The 19,482-nt window shown below is 47.3% G+C and overlaps 1 protein-coding gene across 1 annotated transcript in view; it reads right to left on the bottom strand.

The window, feature by feature from the left end:
* The window catches only part of Efcab6 (EF-hand calcium binding domain 6), a 192,704-nt gene that overhangs the window by 83,042 nt on the left and 90,180 nt on the right, over positions 1-19,482 (bottom strand). Inside the window, exon 10 of the mRNA XM_026782404.1 lies at positions 11,782-11,930. Coding sequence (XP_026638205.1) covers positions 11,782-11,930 — 149 coding nt within the window. The remainder of the gene's footprint in view (positions 1-11,781; positions 11,931-19,482) is intronic.

Below are 19,482 nucleotides of genomic sequence, written 5' to 3'. Positions count from 1 at the left end.
GACAAGCCATCAGTCATATGAATGACAACTGTTAGATCTTTTTCTACATCTGGCTGCCTCAAGTGGGAGCTCTGGCCAACCAGTCCCTGAGAAAACACTGGACCACCTCCAGGAGAGCTAACTATTGGTACTCCTCCAGCCACTTAGAGGGACACTTCAGCCCAGCACTGGCACTGATGCCCTGGCTCCTGCTCCAGACACGATGGCATCAGCCATCAAAACCTCTGTGTAGGATAACGGCTCTCCAGGAATGCTCCAGGCCCACAGTTCCAGTGTGGACTGCTGAGACACCCAGCCTCATGAACTGAGCAGCTACCAAGTTCTTGGCATCTCTGGTGTAAGACAGCCATTGCTGGACTACCTAGAACCAAACATGCAAGCCGATCTAATAACCCCTTTCTCAGATGCTCATTCAATTGTTCAGTTCCCTTAGAGAACCCTATTACGTTATCAGCATTCTGTATTTTCATTTCACGTTGTGTTTTCTCTAGTAGACTGGTACAGAAAAGCTACATGGTGGCCATACTCACACAGAACAGAACGTGACAAAACTCAACACGCGTGGTAAAAGAAAAAGCTTTTGGCAAACAAGGAAGAGAAAAGGAATTCCTTACTAATGCAAGGAGGACCGCTATGGAAAGCCCATGGCTGACCTGATGTACACCAGGCTGGAAGCCGGGGAGAAGGATGACAGAGGGAAAACTGCCTAAGCCAGTGCAGTGGGGCAGGAAAGAGAGGAGAGACACGGGCGCTGAGGCAGTGGGAGAGGCCTTTATTCCTGCGACTTGTGACCGTCAGACTCATAAAACATCAGCCGCCTACAAAGTAAGTTAGTGACCTCACTAAAAACAGACTTAATGAACATTTTCACTTGTATATTTCTGTGTCAGAAAAACACCAGCTCAGCGGTTAAGAGCGCTGGCTGCTCTTGCAGAGGACCTGGATTCAATTCCCAGTACCCACATGGTGGCTCACAACCATCTGTAACTCCAGTTCCAGGGCATCTGACACCCTCTTGTGGCCTCCACGTACATCAGGTACACATGTGGTGCACAGACATACATGGAGGCCAAATACTCATAAACATAAGACAAAATAATAATAATTTTAAATCACTGTATTTCTAATTATTAGCCACAGATAGCTGGAATTGTAACTTTTTTTGAGACAGAGTCTCACTGTGTAGCTTAGGCTAGCCTGAAACTCACAGAAATCTACCTGCCTCTGCCTCTACCTCCTGAATGCTTGGATTAAAGATGTGCACCATCACATCCAGAAACATAACTTTTTTTTTTAAAAAAAATCCATGTTTAAAATGTTTTTTGTTTTTGCTTTTTAATTCTGGAGAGATGGCTTAGCTGTTAAGAGTGCTTGCTGTTCTGTCAGAGAACTTAACTCTGGTTCCCACACCCACATCAAGAGGCTTCATGACCACTTCTAACTCCAGCCCCAGGGGATCGTATGCCTTCTTCTAGCCCCCAAAGGCACTGTATCAATGTGCACACACCTACCCCCCTACAATAACATCATTAAAAAGAAACCCTTTTAAAAACACATATAATTGTATCTGTGTGTGTGGTGGTAAGAGGAGGTGGCTGGTTACAAAGGACAAGAGTAAAAGCCATAGCTGTCTATCTCAACTGAGGGAGCAATTGCACAATGCACCCTTGCCCAAACTCGTCAAACTACACACCAGAGAATGGCATGAAAGTCAGACTTCAATAGGGCTAGGGGAAAGAGGGCAAACAGACAAGAGTGTAAACAAAGCTCATGAACACACTTTAAAAGTAGCCACATAAGTATTTTTTAACGGAAAACTGTAAACAGAGACTGCACTTTCATTTCCCTGCTGCCCAGACCTGAATAATCACACAGAAACTATATTAATTACAATACTATTTTGCTGATGGCTCAGGCGTATTTCTAGCTAGCTCTTACATCTTAAATTAACCCATTTCTATTAAGCTATGTATTGCCACAGGCTTTTGCTTAAACCAGTAATGTTCTGGCGTCTTTCTCCTTTGGCAGCTACATGGCATCTCTCTGACTGCCTACTCTCTATTTATCTCTGTTCATATTTCCCCCTGGCATTACTCTGCTAAACCATTGGCCAAAACAGCTTTATTCATCAACCAATAAAAGCAACACATATATAGAAGGACATCCCACATCATCAAATAATGCACAAATGAAAGGGCTCAGAGGGGAAAGGTGTTTGCTGCCTGATAACCCAAGTTCAATCTCTGAAATGAAAGGAGGACACCAATACCTACAAGTTGCCCTATGACCTACACATACACATGGGGAGAGGAGGGAGGGAGGAGGAGAGAGGAAGAAAGAGAGAGAGAGAGAGAGAGAGAGAGAGAGAGAGAGAGAGAGAGAAACAAAATGAAGAACAGGCAAATCAAAACAAGAAACTCTGCTGCTGACTATCAATTAGCAAAGATTCCAAAGCCCCGGTGTTAAATGCCTGCCAAGATGCTCTCATGAGCCTCCCCTGTAAGAATAAATTAACACCTTTCTGCAGTGCTTTTCAGCAATATGTGATATATACCTTAAAATGGTTCAAGCCCCTTTGACTTGAGGGATGACAAAACGCATTTCAGTTTTTTAAATAGAATGAGAAAGCTTCAGATGCAACAGTCTGTGAGAAAACAGACCATAATTAAACCTCAGATGTTTCCAGCTACGAATACATGAGAGAACATACACGTGCGTGTGTGTACTCACAGATTCGGAAATGACGTAGAACACGTATTAGCAACAGCTATCTCTGGCTTTATTAGCAGGGGCCACCTCTGGCTATAGTAGCAGCACAATTTCTGACAATATTAGCAGTGTCTTTCACTAGCTATTACGAGCCCAGGTAATCTACTTTTTCCTTTATGGTTTCCCTGTTTTCCTCTTGGAACACACGTGGCTTTCTAATTAACATGAATAAACAGAGCTTTCAAAAACAGACCATACTTTCCCTAGAATTTCCACGGAGAGCACTATGAAATGAACCTGAGTCACGAAGAGACTGCGCCCTCTACACGGGGCTGCGGATCAAACCCTGGGTCTTGTACACACACCACGGGCCAAGTTCCTGAACCTGGCTTTTGTCCTCTCTCCCGCACTCAAGGATCCTTTACTGCCCCAGGCAACCCCTGCTCTGGCTCCTGAGGTGAGAGACAACACCAGCTCCCTGTGTGTCCAATACCCTAGAGATCAGGGTGGGGACTTAGGACATCAGATGCATCCACCATGCAGAAGAAGAAGAAATAATGGGTACATCACATTGTGCTAAAAATTGCATGGCTGGACAAAGAACAGAAATCAGTCCCTAGTCACGTGGGTGCAGGGTCTTTATTAGGAGGACACAGCAGGAGTTCCGCGCAGGATGCAACATAGGTACAACAGTGAAGAGGGCAGGAGGAGGACGGCCAAAGGAGAGGCCAGGACCGCCATGGCTGCCCCTCCTCAGCGCCTAAAGCTTTGACCTTGTCCTGCTTCCCCTCTCCAGTCTGGGTGGTCTTGTCTGTGCCTCCCCCCTACTAAACCAGCTACATAGTCTGGGCGCTACGCAGTCTACACCTGTACTGCTGGCCTTGACTCTGCTTCTCGTAGCTGCCCAGCAGCAACACTGTGGTTTTGTTCTAATGAGCATCACCCGTTCTCTCTCCCACCTTCAACTCCACCAAGCCCCTTCATACACACGGCAAGCCTGGAAGGCCCTTCCCTCCACCGGGAGACCAGAGTGGCCATTGTCCTAGGTGGAGACAGGACCTTCCGCCTGCCCCTCCAGCTTCCCTGCTCTTTGCTCTCAGGCCAGCTGCCATGGTGGCCCATCCTCTGGCTACTCCCAGGTTTTCTGATATCTAACTGTGAGGTGAGAGGCAACCATGGTGTGTACTGCTTGGTTTCACTGTCAGGACAGAAACCGCGTTTCTTTGCCGAAACCCAAGCTCCTGCTGGAGTACTCCTACAGCTGCAGATTAAGGGAGTCACCATACAACACCAAATGACCGGATGCTCACGCATATGAGGATTTCTGGCTATAACAAAGGGGCCACAGGGTGCTTAGGTAGGACCTGAGTGCAGCCAGGTCTGCTTGGCTCTGGAGATCTATGCAGAAAGACCCAGGCAGAGGGAACAGATGCCAGAGTTGACCCTTTTATGTAGAAATTTGAGGCCTTTGCCCAAGAAACAAGCAGCCTAGCACTCAGACCCAGAGTTCCTGGGTCAAGGATGCCTCTGGGTACCCATGGAAAGCAAGCTTACAAAACAGCCAAGGCTACAACTGAGTTTCCTCCTAGCAGAGGCTCACAAAGGTGATGGGTGAAAGCCAAATTCATTTCCCGGAAGGCCCCTTGAGATTATAGGCTTATCCTGTAGTTGCTTCACCGGCTCCAAAATATGTCATGAAGATCTGGATTGTCTGTCAGTGTGGAGCCTTGCACTGGCTGTGTCTGAGATGAGAGCGACAGGGACAGGATGAGCCCACAGGGAACAGCACCTCACATCGGAAAATGTAATGCATCCTGCTTCCCTGCTTGCCCTCCTTGGGCCAGGGAAGACCAGAGCAACTGCTGAAGACTGAAAAGATGGGCTGGTTCCCAGCATGTGTCCACTGAAGTCACCGGGCTGGCCAATGCACGAGCTCCTTGGGCCTAGGACAATGACTGTGGATCACTGGATACGGAGTGAGGTGATGATGCAGTCACACTGGAGATCCATGAGGCCCTGACATCACCTGTGCAGCTGGGGAAAGAGCGACTGGCAGTTTCCCAGTGCCTCACAGCAAAGGTAGACTTTCATGTTGCCTTGAAACTGCTGCCCCACCTGAATTTGTGGGAACAAATGTGAAGGGACCCTGATACTCACCGAGTGATGCCTTGTTCTTGTGTACCACGGCCGTCACACTGGACACTTGTAAGAAATGAATCATCGTGGGGGCCATTTTCAGTATGAGGTGCATTAGAGCCCCTCGGAGAGTCGTGGGTAAGCAGGAGACACTGGGGGCCCATCTTCCCTAGCGGAAGCCAGCACCTGCTTCTCTAAGCTCTGTCAGTTTGCCCTAGGTTACAGGCAGTCTGCTATGGGACAGGTCACAGGTCAGAAACAGAGGGACTCTCAAGGCCCAGGATGTGTGTTAGAAAAGGTTTGGTGACCCGAACCAATATGATAAGGAATCTGGGGAGGGGGCACGCTAGGCACTGAGAAGATTGTACCTCATAGTGCACCTCACGATGGGGAGGGAACTCAGGGAAGAGAGGTCTGATTACAAATACAAAACCATCATTTTGTGCCAGCTCAGATTCGCTGGTCACTTTTGCCTGTTCTCTAAGCTGATTTCGACTTGGTAAGGTCACAAGGCAAACTGCTTTAGCTGCTCTGCAGCTCCTCTACTCTATGAAGTAAGGATCATCAAATGAAGGAAAAATTACCCTGGAGGCTGCAGCCAGACACCTGAGTCCAAAGGGGTGGAGAGGATGCCATGAAGGTCCACCATCCTGGAAAGTGCCAAAGGACTTAGGGTCTTGGAATAGTCCCTTTAAAGTAAAAAGCTGCCAGGCCTTATGCCATCAATCACAAACAAGGGGACACATGCTTGAGTTGATCCAGTGATTCCGATTATTCGCATAAGGAAACACCTTTGCTGGGCAGTAGATGGTTGCAGATGCTCTAGGTGGGAGGGAGTCTGCTAACCAAGACATCCGATGCCACTGCCTTTCACTTGTATCTGGTGGGGGGGGGGACTGTGAATGGGGTATCTGGGAACACTCAGGACTGGGTGCTTAGTAGACGTAGCAAGACAAGATCTGCCCAGGTAAACACAGACCATGCTGGTAAGATCAGAAAATTTAGACTATGTCTGGTTTCTCATGATGCTCTGAGTCCAGGGTAGATAGTAGTCAAGGATGCCTTCAGCTAAAAGCAAGAGAGATGTGGGCACAACCCTGTGGACCACGTGATCCCAGCACTGCTCCTCACAGGCACGTATGACTCCATTCCTAGCCCAGACCCCAGCATAGGTAGCTCGTGGTAAAAACCCAACAGGGCTCCCCTCATAGGGATGATGGATTAATCCCGAGTCTTTAGCAGTCACCATTTAGACTGAAGAAACAGGGTTACGGACAAATAGCTGGCAGCATGGGGAGCCGGAATTCTCCCTAAAGCCATGATGGGAAACGAATGGGTTGTCTGTGTTCAGTGGATAGGCCACTCCAGACGGGCTCCGCAGAAATGTTTGTGCACAGTGGAAATCTAAACTGATGTAATAGCACAGGGAATGCAGGTTCGAACAAATTGTGATTTAAGGTATGCAAATCAAAACCAGCTGGGTAACAGGGCTTGCTGTCAAGCCTGGTGACCCAAACTCACATGGTGCAAGGGGAGACTGACTCCTACAAGTTGTCCTATGACCTCTACATCTGCTGTGCAATGAGCAGGCAGACACACATGTGCACGCTCACACACACACACACGGGAAAATAATTATGGGTGAGCCATCTTAAAAACAATGGAGAGAAACGATAATTTAATAAATAACAACAGGAAAATAAATCATCGATTTGGAAAAAATTTTAATTTAAATATCCAATTTATATTACAAGTGTTTAATTTTAGGAATGAGACATGGGCTAGAGCGAGCTTCTAGCCCAAGCTGGGCAGGAACGGTGAGTGACAAATTCTAAATGACAGAAGACATCCAACAAGAGAAGATGGATGTGTTTGATTATATTAAAGTACAAACTTTGAGACGCTGGAACATCGTGTTAATGAAAAGGAAAGAGCAAGCTGAGGGAGTTCTCACACAGACAGGTTCTCTTTGGATGCATACATGATTATAAAGAATTAAACCTGAAGGTGATAAAATCCACTTTAAATCCTTCCGTTTGGGCCATTAGCCCATTAGGACAGGAGGAAGACTCTCACCACGGGAGGTAGAGTCACAGCAGGTTGGCACCTGGAGGCGGCCAACCTCAGTGTCAGCCCCAGAAAGACAAATTAAGACAATAACAGGGCACCGCTTCGTGCCTCATACATGATCAATATTTAAAACGACGTTAATGTGCAATGCGGGAGAGGAAGCAAAACTGGAACACTCACAGCCCATGATGACAACACACTGCTAGGGTGGAAACTCCAGGCGGTGATGTGTGCCCTTAGCCCACAGCAAGGTCAGCCGGTATGCAGCGTGCTGCGCAGTGGCCAGAACAAGAGAGGTCCTGTCTAAGGAGAGAACCCATTCCCCAAAGCGGCCCTCTGGCTTCCTCATATGCGCGCCTGTGCTGGAACTGCTGTGTAACCCTATCCTCTGAGTCACACAGCTACTGTCTGGGGGAGTCCAGCAGCACCCTCTTGCAGAAGGTCCTCCCAGCTGGGCTGATTGGCTGTTTGTGCCCTGATGGAGGGCGGGAGATTCTGAGACCCTCACCTGAGCGTCCAGCTCCTTACCACCTGTTTTTGGTAACTCTGCCCTGACTGCACGTAGCTAGAGTGCACAGGGAAGACTAGCCTCTTCCACCTGTGGGGGGGGGGGACACCCTCATCCCTGCTAGATAAAGGCTTTCCCAGCACTGCCTGTAGGGGTAGGCACGCCCACACCCTGCACGTGACCCTCACCTATGCTCTGTAGGAAGCCTGATAAACCCCAGAGGACCTCAAGAGAAGGGGGAACCAGAAGGAATTTTAGCAACACAAGCGTGGAGAGAGGGGTGGGGAAGGAGAAGAGAATTATCTCCAATCTTCAACAAGTTCATCTTAAACCAAAAAGCAAAACAACCACTAAAAAGAACAACAGGCACAGTGTCATCAGCGAAGATCAGAGGAGAAATGCGCCTGAGACTAGAAAATGACAGAAAAAGATTGTGAAGCTAAGACTTGGGGTTTTGAAAAGTTAAATGAGACTCCTGTTAACTCAACTAAGGAAAAGAGAAGATAAAAACAAAACAGAATAAAACAAAAGCCTGGGAAAGCTAGGCATAGTGGTACATGGCTACACTTCAGGGTCCAGGAGGCTGAGGCAGGAGGATTATGGGTTAGAGGCCAGCCGGGGCAACTCTGTGAAATCCTGTCTAAAAAGAACCTTTTCGAAAACTTGGCCAGTAGAAGCCACCTGACAAACACAGTTAGAACACAGTGTTTCAACACTAGAGGAGACTGGGGATTCGTGATTCCTGAGAGATGGACGCACACACCTTCAGGTCTATGCGCAGGGACGTGGGTGTTACACTGGGTGGCTGTCCCATACCTGAAATGCTGTTCGATTTGAGATTGTTTAGAGTTTGGGAATACTGGGGAGGGACCTCAAGTCTAAACACAAACCGTCCTTGTGTTTCATACACGCTTACAGATTTGAAGCTACAGGACACAGACAGACCTGAGGCTACACGACACGGTTCTGTTAGCCTGCATTTCGACTGGGATCCTCACATATCACATCAGAGTTCAGAAAGTTTCAAATTCAGAATCACTTCAAAATGTGGATTTTCTTTCTAAAATTTATTATTGTATATGTGGGGTGGGGGCGTGCCTCAGGGCATGTATGGAGGTCAAAGGGCAATCTTGCAGAGCTAGTTCTCTCTGCCCACCTGTAGGTGGGCTCTAGGGAATGAATGCAGGTCAATCAGGCTTGAGCATCAAGCACCTTTACCCACTGAGCTGTCTCCATAGTCCAGAATTTGGATTTTCAGGCTGGAGATGCTCAACCAATACATAAATAATGATGCAGACACTGGGGCATTCACTTTGCTCTTGTTTCTGGGAATTCTGGGTGAATACCAAAAAAGACCTCAGAGAACTCCGGGTCCCTGAAGAAGAGGCCCTACCAAGAGAACATGGCAGCCATATGCATCTCTAACATACTCATTCTATGCGCCTGTGGTACTCATCACTTGGCAGGTCACCCGAGCTGGGATCTATTCATTGTCTATTTCATCATTTTTAGCACTTACCACCGTGTCTGGCAGAGGAAGGCACTTGGTAAATGTTAGCAGAATGACATTTCATGCATTCATTAAGATGATAATTTCCAAGAATATGAAGCCAATAGGAAAGGTGTCTAAGACAGTCATTTCTATTTTTAAAATCAAAGCAATACTGTGGGTGTACCTGACTACAAATGCAAAAGTTTCTTATGTGTGTGAAGGAGAGCGTGGGGTGAGGGGGAGGGGCATCTTCTAGCTGTTTCCATTATTCCTATTAAATTACTATTACGGATTTTGAGACTGAGAAGGGGCTCTGTATGGCCTCCAGATATCCTAGAAATAAGTCCTAAAGTTGGTTGCCAACAGAGCTGTTTTCTGAGTCATTGAGCCACTCCCTGGGATCAATGTGCTACTTGCTTTGGAAATCCTCAGTGGGGTTCCCCTCTGCCATGCACAGTGCTATCAGAGTGCCCCTGAATGAACCCAGCCCCTCAAGGCGGTACACCTATACTTCCTCAGGACACTTTCCATCAGCTTCTGCCTCACTGCCCTGAGGGAGGGCACTCTGTGTGACATGGCAGAGAAAACAAGACTACTTCTGAGCAGTATTTTTGTTTCTGCATGCCACACTCCCACCTGGATGGCACAGGTGTTTCTTGCAGCGATGGCCAACCCTGGTGTCAGGCAAGGGGTAGAAGAGACTGAGCATTTTATCATATCAGAAAGCAAAAAGGCTCTCAGAGACCATAACGGCCCCAGCAACAAGACGCGGACACCAGTGTGAAAAAGTCCCACCAGCCAAGAGGGAACAATGGAGTCTCAGCAAGTAGGACTGTAACAAGCTGGGCATGGTGGTGCAGCACTCAGGAGGCTGAGGCAGACAGGTTTCAAGTTCAAGGCCAGTGTAAGCTATAGGGTGAGACCCTGTCTGAGAACATTAACAAGGGGGAAGAAGGAAAGAGAGGAAGACAGGGGGGGGAAGATAATTATAATGAATGAGAACATATGAAATACATTTAAATTTGAGAACTTGTAATAAATAAGAAAAGGTTATTAGGAACTGGGCGGTAGTGACACACACCTTTAATCCCAGCACTCGGGAGGCAGAGGCAGGTCTATCTCTGTGAGTTCAAGGCCAGCCTGGTCTTACAGAGTGAGTTCCAGGATAGACTCCAAAGCTAGAGAATAAAACCCTGTCTTGAAATAACAAAACAAAAAGAAACCAAACAGGAAGGAAGGAAGGAAGGAAGAAAGGAAGAAAGGAAGGCAGGCTATTAGGAAAAGATTCCCATTGTTCTCTGTGGAAGAGTCTGGTGAACCAACTCCTTATTTGAAAAGCAGCCACAGAAAGGCCAAGCAACAGAGTTCCCTTGTGGATTGTACTTGGTTTTGTTGGATTTGTGTGGGGTGTGAGCAGGCTATGCAGCCATGTGGAGGTCACAGGGCTTCTGTGCTACTTCTCACCTCCCACCTTGTTGGAGACGGCCTCCTGCTCATGTCTGCATTAGTCTGGGAGTTTCGCAGGACTCCTGTGTCCTTCCATCCCACCATATCAGTGCTCGGTCACAGATGCATGCTCCTGAGTCCAGCTGTATGTGGCTTCTGGGAATCTGAACTCAGGTCCCCACACCTGTGCTGCAAGTGCTTTACACGCTGAGTTGTCTCCCTAGTCCCCGACTTTCCTATCTAACTGTGGAAATGGCACACCCTCATCACAGAAGCACAGCAACATGGCAGAAGAACAAACAGAATATTACCATGGTACCATCTCTAGGGAACTATGGGATCTACGTGTGATTGACAGTGACAGCTAACATGGACAGGAAAACAGGCAGCCCACACATCTCACCAGTCTGTGGAGTAGTATTCCCTGAAGCAGATAAAGCCACAGCCATGGTCCTCAGAGGTGCCAGTTCAGAGTGGGTGGGGGGCTGCAGGACGGAAGGGGACCTTAGGAAATGGTGTGGTGGGTTATAACAACCAAATCCAGGCTGGAGGAAAACCCCAAGGAACATTTAATCTAGCCTTGTATAAAAGGAACAGGTGGAAGGCAGCCTGCAGATGAACAGGCAATCAAGGTGTGCTTGCTGGTATTATGTAAAGTTAACACAAGCTAGAGTCATTTTGGATGAATGAACTTTAATTGAGAAAATACCACCACCAGACTGCCCTGTGGGCAAGCTTGCGGGCATTTTCTTGATTGACGTAGGAGGACCCAGATCACTGTGGGTAGCATCACCCCTAGGCTGGTGGTTCTGGGAGCAATAAGAAAGCAGACTGAGACCACCTTGAGGACCATGGCCACTGCCTTAGTTTCTGCCTTGACTTCCTGCAGTGATGGAGTGTGACCTTAAGATGAAATAAACGCTTTCCTCCCCCTAGTTGCTTTTGGTCACAGTGTTTTATCACAGCGACAGAGATCTAAGATGTGAGGTGACCCGCAAGTGGCGATGTGTGGAAAGATTTACATTCTGACTCTCCGAAACTGCAGCGGCTGCACTTGAACCCGGGACAGACAGTTCTCAGTAAGTGACAGTTCTGTCCTGTCTGGAGACTGTCTTCATGATAGAGGGTGTGCATCTTTTGGAGGCACCTGGAAATGAGAGGCCCGATGTTTCTCAGATGCCGGAGTTGAGGCAAATGAGCAGAGGCACAAAGGTAGTGACCAGCAGGCACCTGGGGGCCCTCAAAGCTGGAGATTGAACTCGGAAGTGGATTTGTAGGGCTTTCTCTTTGCCTTTGATTATGTGGGGAAATCTCGGTGGCACCAAGTTTAAAGCACTAAATAAAAAATAAACGAGGTTCTTCTGTGTTGTCTTGGCTGATGTCTGGGGGGAAACCTGTCAAGAAACAATCGGATTCTTACCTTTTCATTAACTGGATAAAAATCTTTCTCGGTAACCGGTATACGAAGGTGTCAAGGACAACCTTCAGGTAATTCAGCGAGACGTAGCCACCTTTGGAAGGGTCTCCTGCACTCAGGGCTTTCTCGATCTTTTCATAAGACTTTGAAAGCTGCAAGGAATTAAAATTCGGGTGCGGCACTCAGTCAAGTCAACATCCTGGAGCCATGCAACCACGGCACTTTTGTTTTTCTTTTTAAACTGAAACCTCCCCACATTCCTATCTCTGAAAGCTGATCAAAAAAGGTTACTGTGGCGTGTACTGAACCCCAAATGTTTAATGGATGAGCCCACGACAAACAACACCCTGCTTGCAGCTGACAAGCTTCTCAGGGAGGGACGGCAAGGACGATGGCTTTACCTCCGACTGCAGCACTAAAAATACTGCGCGGCTCTGCCAGTGTGGTGCATCTTAATACGCTTCCAGTGTTCCCTACCGAGAGCCCACGCCATGCACTTCTGATAAGTCAAGCCAGCAGATTTGCAAGCTGGGAGCATTTCATTAAAAAGAGAAGTTGCTTTTGTGGCGTGGAAATTGATTAATATAAGGATTATATAAACATAATAGACACTGCACACCTCATAAATCATGGTTTTAAAAGGGGGATGATTATAAAGGAGCAAACCAGCTTTCTCCTGAGACTCTGAGGATGCATGAGGTTGGTTTAAAGCTGGTCTTCGTGACTCATAAAAACCCTGTGGACACCGGTTATCATTTATGGAACACTGCTATTTATTATTAGCTGATCACTATATTTATTTTCAACCATCTCAGTTTATCTGAATTCAGTTTTTCCTGCTAAATGGAAAATAGAATAACCATCAATTTGGCGTAAGAGGCAGCTTTCTCTACAGCTGTCTGGAAATGGACACACGTGTACAGGAGGCTCCATCCACCCAGGGAAGAAGAAGTAGGTTTGGAAAATGCTCCTGAGCGGACACAGCAGTGGTCAGGATCTTGAAAATCCTCGGAGGGATTAGGGGGATGCACAAGATCCACATAAAGAGCTCTGAAGACTCTGTGGCATCTGCTTGTAATTCCTGCACTCCTACAGAGGTGGGAAGACTGCTCAGAGGGCCTGGAATACACAGAGTGACAGATCCTGCGTCAACATGGTGGAGGGGAGAACCAGCTCTCAAAGGCTGTCCTCTAACTTCACACACACACACACACACATGCACACACACGCACACACACGCACATACATGTGTGCTCACACACAAACGCACGCACGCGCCTGCACACGTACATGCATACACACACACACAGATAAATTTTAGAATTCCAAATCTCTTAGAAAGGGCCTAAGCAGTCAGGTGGTGGTAGCACACGCTTTTAATCCCAGCACTCAGGAGGCAGAGGCAGGCAGATCTCTGTGAGTTTGAGGCCAGCCTGGTCTACAGAGAGAGTTTCAGAACAGGCTCCAAAGCTACACAGAAAAACTGTCTCAAAAAAACAAACCCAAATCAAAAAAAAAAAAAAGAAAAAAAAAGAAAGAAAGGAGGGGTGGGGAAGCTTCCAAGAAAGAATTAATAAAAAACTTCAGTAAACTCACCTACTTCTTCCATGAGAGAGAGCTTCATCTGAGCCCCAGCCAGGGGGAGACTCACCCAGAGAAGCTAGAGTATCATGTGATGTGCAGTCTCCATGTATTTACTGGGCTAATAAAACCTATCCTTTTTTTTTCCTGAAAGTGGGTCTCACTCACTATATAGCCCTGACTGATCCAGAACTCACTACATAGACCAGATCTGTCTGTCTCTGCCTCTGGAGACTGAGGATTAAAGCCTTAAGCTACCACCCAGCTAACAGAATCCATCTTAACATATCAGAGGCCTGTGGGCTTCAAGAAGGCTTTCCAGAGCATGCTCCGCTGTGACTAGGAGCTCCTCGAAAATGAGTGAGTGACGTAGAAACAAAAAACACCACCACCACCACCACCACAACAACAACCCTCACTGTTTACTTAAAATATTAAGGTTTTGTGTAAGAAAAATACAAGCAATTCAGCACACCACACAAAGGAACTAGAGGCATGGGACATCTCACACTCCCAGCTCTATGCTCTGGAGGCTCCCAGTGCGGTCCTAAACTACAGAAATGATTTTACAAATGGCAAACATGCTACACTTTCGGGCTGGACAGAGGCTTTCGTCACTTAGCAATGGTGTGTTGAAACATTTTCCTAAGAACTAGTGTACACCAGTGTTGGTCTTTGGGGTAACAAACGGCTTGCTTGCAACAACATCACTGATGGACCAGCAAGAGTTACAGCCAGCTTCCATCTTGACGCAAGTGGCTCTATGAACACTTCCCCATGCCCATCTCAATGAGACTCCACTGTCTTTCCCTAGCGTTCCGCCCTTTTCTGTCTCTGCACTCAAGGCTGTGTTTTACAGCAGTGCGTGTTCTCTCTCATCCTTCTCCTCCACCAGGGCTAGAGGACTTCAAAACAGAAGCACTTAGGCTGGCTTTGCTCCCTAATAGTGACCCAGAGGGCAACACAGATTTGGTACGTGACATTCGACATATCTAAAAGTAGATATACAGGAAACAAATATTCTAGGCAGAAGTCTCAAAATATAAAATGATGTTCTATGCCTTAGCAAAAAGACTAATGACCCTCAAATTTCCAGGGGAGACTGAATCAGACAGGCAAATATGAGCAAGTCTAACTGTGTCAGGTACGGTGGCTTGAGTAACAGAACTCCATATGCTCATGGTGGGCGTGCAAGCGATCGTGGGAAACAGGGTGATACTTCAGTTAAAACAGAACCATGTTCTAGAGCATCAACTGACAGCAACTCCATCACTTGATGGGATTTCCAGGACACACAGCGCCGTGTGCCACAAGCTATGCAAATACACATTTAGAGTGGGACCTAGTGACAGAACCCAAATGCAACCACAGGAGAACATGTGTTCTACACAGTGTTCAGAGGACAGACACTGTGTGAAGTGACAACAGTGTGCAGGTGACAAAGAGGACAGACACTGTGTGAAGTGACAACAGTGTGCAGGTGACAAAGAGGACAGACACTGTTCAGGGGGAGGTGACACAGACAATGTGCAGGGGAGGTGACAGACACTGCAGGGGGAGGTGATGCAGACATTGCAGGGATGGTGATGACATACTATGCAGGGGAAGGTGACACAGACACTGTAGGGGGAGGTAACAGATGCTTTGTAGGAGACGACATGATGAGATACTGTAGGGGAGGTGACAATGGCACTACAGGGGTAGGGGTGGGGGAAGAGGGTGATGACAGTGTGCGGGGAGGCGGCAGACACTATGCAGAGGGAGGTGATGACAGAAGACTCTACATCTGGAAGGTGCTAATGCAGCTGCAGCTTAACTTGGGTGGATCATAGCCTATGTACAAACAGGGTAAAAACAGAGGGCTTTGCAACTGTGCCAACACACTTCTTCCAGAATAGTCAGAGCTACACAGAGAATCCCTGTCTCAAAAAAACAAAAACAAGAACAAAACAACAAATGAAGTGGCAATCAGACAAGCACTAAGGGGGCTTGAAAGAATCTCAAAGCAGAAAAATATCAATACAAAGGGGTTAATGCAACCTGGAGCAGGAAACATCTGGGCCATCAGGGCAAAGATAACCCAATACAAGGACACCTGGGAATCATACTGAAGGAGTGGGGCTGGGGAAGAGGGCAGGACTGGGAGGAGGAGAAGAGGGAGGGACAAGGCATGTGTGGTTTTGTGTTACGACCCAAGATATCTGCAGACTCAGTGAAGCCCTGAAGCTAGACAGCAAAAAAAAAATACACCCATGTTCCAAGAAGTGACATCAAAATGTGCCAAGTTAGGACAAGGCTCAGCTTTACTTTTCACATTTCAAGGGTCAACACATAAGAACAGATTTGGGAACACCCAAATCAGCTGCAAGAGAGCCATCGGGATGACCGCAGATTCTTCACAGTACAGCAGGGCCCAGAAAACGTGGGAAGAACACTCTGTTATGATGCAATCAAAGCACAGTATCGTCACGCTCAGCCAGACCTGACACGTGGTCTCCTCGGTGTGGACACAGAGGAGCAGAGCGTCCATGGACACACAGTATCGTCACACTCAGCCAAACCTGACACATGGTTTCCTCGGTGTGGACACAAGAGGAGCAGAGTGTCCATGAGCCTTTCTTGAGGAAATTACCAGACAGCGAAATCCAGCCAAGCAAAAACTAAATCAGAATAAAAAGCAGAAACGCCAAAAGCACTGAACTCCCCTGGTGGCCACCAAACATATCTGGGTATGAAACAAAGGCCAGACGTCTGGGGGATTACCATAACTGTACATAATATAAATATTACCAACTCTAAGAACACAATATAGACAGCAAAATCTGTGGTGTGGGGGCTGGGCAGTAGAAACACAGCAAGTGTCAGTCACTTGTCACTTGTCATCAAGTCCCACGGCAGCGAGCCAGCCCCTTCAAAAGCATCACCACCTCTTCAGCTCTGCCTGCTTTTCTCCATCCCCCTCATTGTGCTAATGTCCCTTCAGGGACTTAATATGTTGTGTGGGAAACAGACATGCAAAGTTCCAGGGCGTCTTCCTGTCACTTGTGATTGACAATACTGAAGGGGTAGTGACAGCTGGGACCCAGAGTCACACTGCCTGGACTGCCAGGCAAGTTGTGTACCCTCCTCCTGCCGTGGCCCTCTCACCTGGAGACCCACACACAGCCAGTGCCTGTCATGTGGAGATTCAGTTGGTAATTCCAGGCACCAGGGATTTAACCTGGTGTGGGACACCCCATGAATAGGGCTAATCATGATGTCATATGACATTGAAGCTTGCTTTACTCCTGGTAAAAATCAAAGACATTTAAGTTAAAAGTGTATGTTTTTAAAGACTTTTGTTTTTCTTTCGGGACAAGGCCTTGCTGTGTGGTCCAGGTTGGCCTGGAACTCACATCCCCCTGCCTCAGCATCCCCAGCGTGGCACCACAGTGGCCAGCAAAGGCCATCTTAGAAAACCCTTTCTATCACTGCTTGTGAACACAGTCGTCTTTCTATCCACAAACAAGGAAGAACACGAACGGGGGTCACCAAATGCAGCTTGGGCTGCTCTGGGTGGGGACTCTGGGTGACTTCCTGGTTCCTGCACATGTTTCCAGAATAGTTCACACACTCTCTAGTGACGGTTCTATATTTTGGGAAGGTCATGTTTTTACGAAAATAGGGTTATTTGCCAAGAAGGGAAAGCAAACCGTGCCAATTTAGCAGTAGATACGAATGTGTCCTTTCTCAGTTCTTTCCACCAACGCTTTGTCAGTGTTTCTTTACTAGTTTTCCTACCGAAAAGTCCACGTTAATAACTTGCACAATTCTGTGTATATTAGAAACAGTTATCTAGGCTGGAGGGATGGCGCAGAGGCTAGGGACACTTGTACTCTTGCAGAGGATCTGAGTTCAGTTCCCACACTGGACAGCTCACAACCACCTGCGACTTCAGCTCCAGGGAATCCAGTGCCCACTTCTGGCCTTCTTAGGTATCCACACACAGGTGCACAGACATGCACAGACACACGTGCTAACACATACATATAAATAAAAATTTAAAAAACATTCTTAAGACACAGTTATTATCCATCTGTCATTTATGTCCTCACATGTGCCAAGCTTATCTCATGTTCTTATGAAGTTTTACCGTACAAAAATACTTTTTGAAATTTTCATGCTGTCAAACTTGGTCCTTTTCCTCACAGCTTTTAGGCTTTACTTCATACTCAAAAGATATCTTGATTTCAAACTTGCAATTGTTCCACTGGCTGGGGCTGCAGCTGCAGTTTGGTGATAGAGGGCTTGCTCAGCATGGTTTGATGCCCAGTACCACAAAAAACCCACTTTTTGCCCACATTGTTCATTCCGGATTATAATAGTTGCTCTGTGTAGAAATCGGTTTTGGTGAGGGGTAAAAGTTTGCCTCCAAAAATGTCTGGCTGACAGATAATCTCAATGATAATTTCACCACTACCAGCTCGCCATCTGCCCATGCCGTGCTTCCCTGAAATGCCTTGTGCTGTATGAGTGATGGCTAGCTTTAACTGTCAACCCGACTCAACCTACAGTCACTCGGTGAGGGACTGTCTCTATCAGGTTGGCCTGTCTGTGGGAGATTGTCTTAAGTTAATACAGGATGACTCAGCCCAGTGTAGGCAGCACCATCCCCTAGGCAGGGCATCCTGAACTGCAGCCCAGCATAGGCAGCACCATCCCCTAGGCAGGGTGTCCTGAACTGAGTATGTGTGAAGAGAAGGCTGAGTACAAGTGAGCATTATGACTGCATTTCTCTCTGCTCGTAACTGCAGACATGATGTGACTACCTGCATGAAGTTCCTGCCTTGACTTCCCCACAATGACGGACTGCAACTGTGAGGTTAAAAAACCTCTTCCTCCCCAAGATGCTTCCTATCAGGGCATTTCTCACAGTAACAGGGATGACACCAGAACAGCAGGCTGAACTCACGGACACAGCTTGACTCATTGGCAATGGTCTTCCTAACCCATGCTCACTGCCCATGGCCACACCAGCTCTCTACTGTGCCAACTGCTACACCTTCACAAGGTATTTAAATGCAGTAGGAGAAATCTCTCAATTTTAATTTTTCAAGAGACACATATACAATCTAAATATAGAGATAAGAGATAATGACCAACCCCCAAACCAAGGTTAGAAGAAGAGGTCTCTTTGTGTATTCACAAATGACCAACCCCCACTCAGCCACACGTCCAAGTTGTACCATTTCTTTATATGGTTTTTGTATTTTATTTTAAGTTAGCCTGTGAGTAGCACAGAGGACACACTTCGAATTAACTTTCGGGCTCCAGAGGTGACTCAGTGGTTAAAAGTGATTATAAATGTAAGAAGACCTGAGTTCTAATCCCCCACACCCTTGAGCATGGCCATGTGTGCCTGCAACCACTGTGTCTGCAGCTGGGGACAGGCATATCCTGAGATCTCACCCATCAGCCAACCTAGCCAAGATGGAGCGCTTCAGGTCCAGAGACAAACCCTATCACAAAAGTAGACGGGAAACAACAGAGTAAGACAGCCATCATCTTCCTCTGGCTTCCGCAAGCACTCACAGGCTTGTGCACATGTACACACAGGTACATACAGCAAACACATACCATTAGATAGATACACCATACATGCACCACCTTCCATTCACACCCCACACCTTCACACCCCACATCTATATATACCCCATGTTTACACCCCACCCCCTACATTCATACCTCACACCTCTGTTCATACCCCACACCCACACACCCCAAATCATACTCTCCCATACATCCCCACATTCACACCCCACCTACACACCCCCACATTCACACCCCACACCTATATACAATCACATTCACACCTCACATCTACACACGCCCACATTCATATCCCACACCTATACATGTCCACATTCACACCCCACACCTACACACCCCACATTCACACCCCACACCTACACACCCCACATTCACACTCCACACCTACACACCCCACATTCACACCTCACACCTACACACCCCACATTCACACCTCACACCTATACATGTCTACATTCACACCTCACACCTACACACGCCCACATTTGCACCCCACACCTACACACCCCACATTCACACCTCACATCTACACAC

The sequence above is a fragment of the Microtus ochrogaster genome, chromosome 15 (genome assembly GCF_000317375.1).
Source record: "Microtus ochrogaster isolate Prairie Vole_2 chromosome 15, MicOch1.0, whole genome shotgun sequence".
NCBI classification, from domain to species: domain Eukaryota; kingdom Metazoa; phylum Chordata; class Mammalia; order Rodentia; family Cricetidae; genus Microtus; species Microtus ochrogaster.
This window is presented reverse-complemented; position numbering and strand designations above follow the sequence as displayed.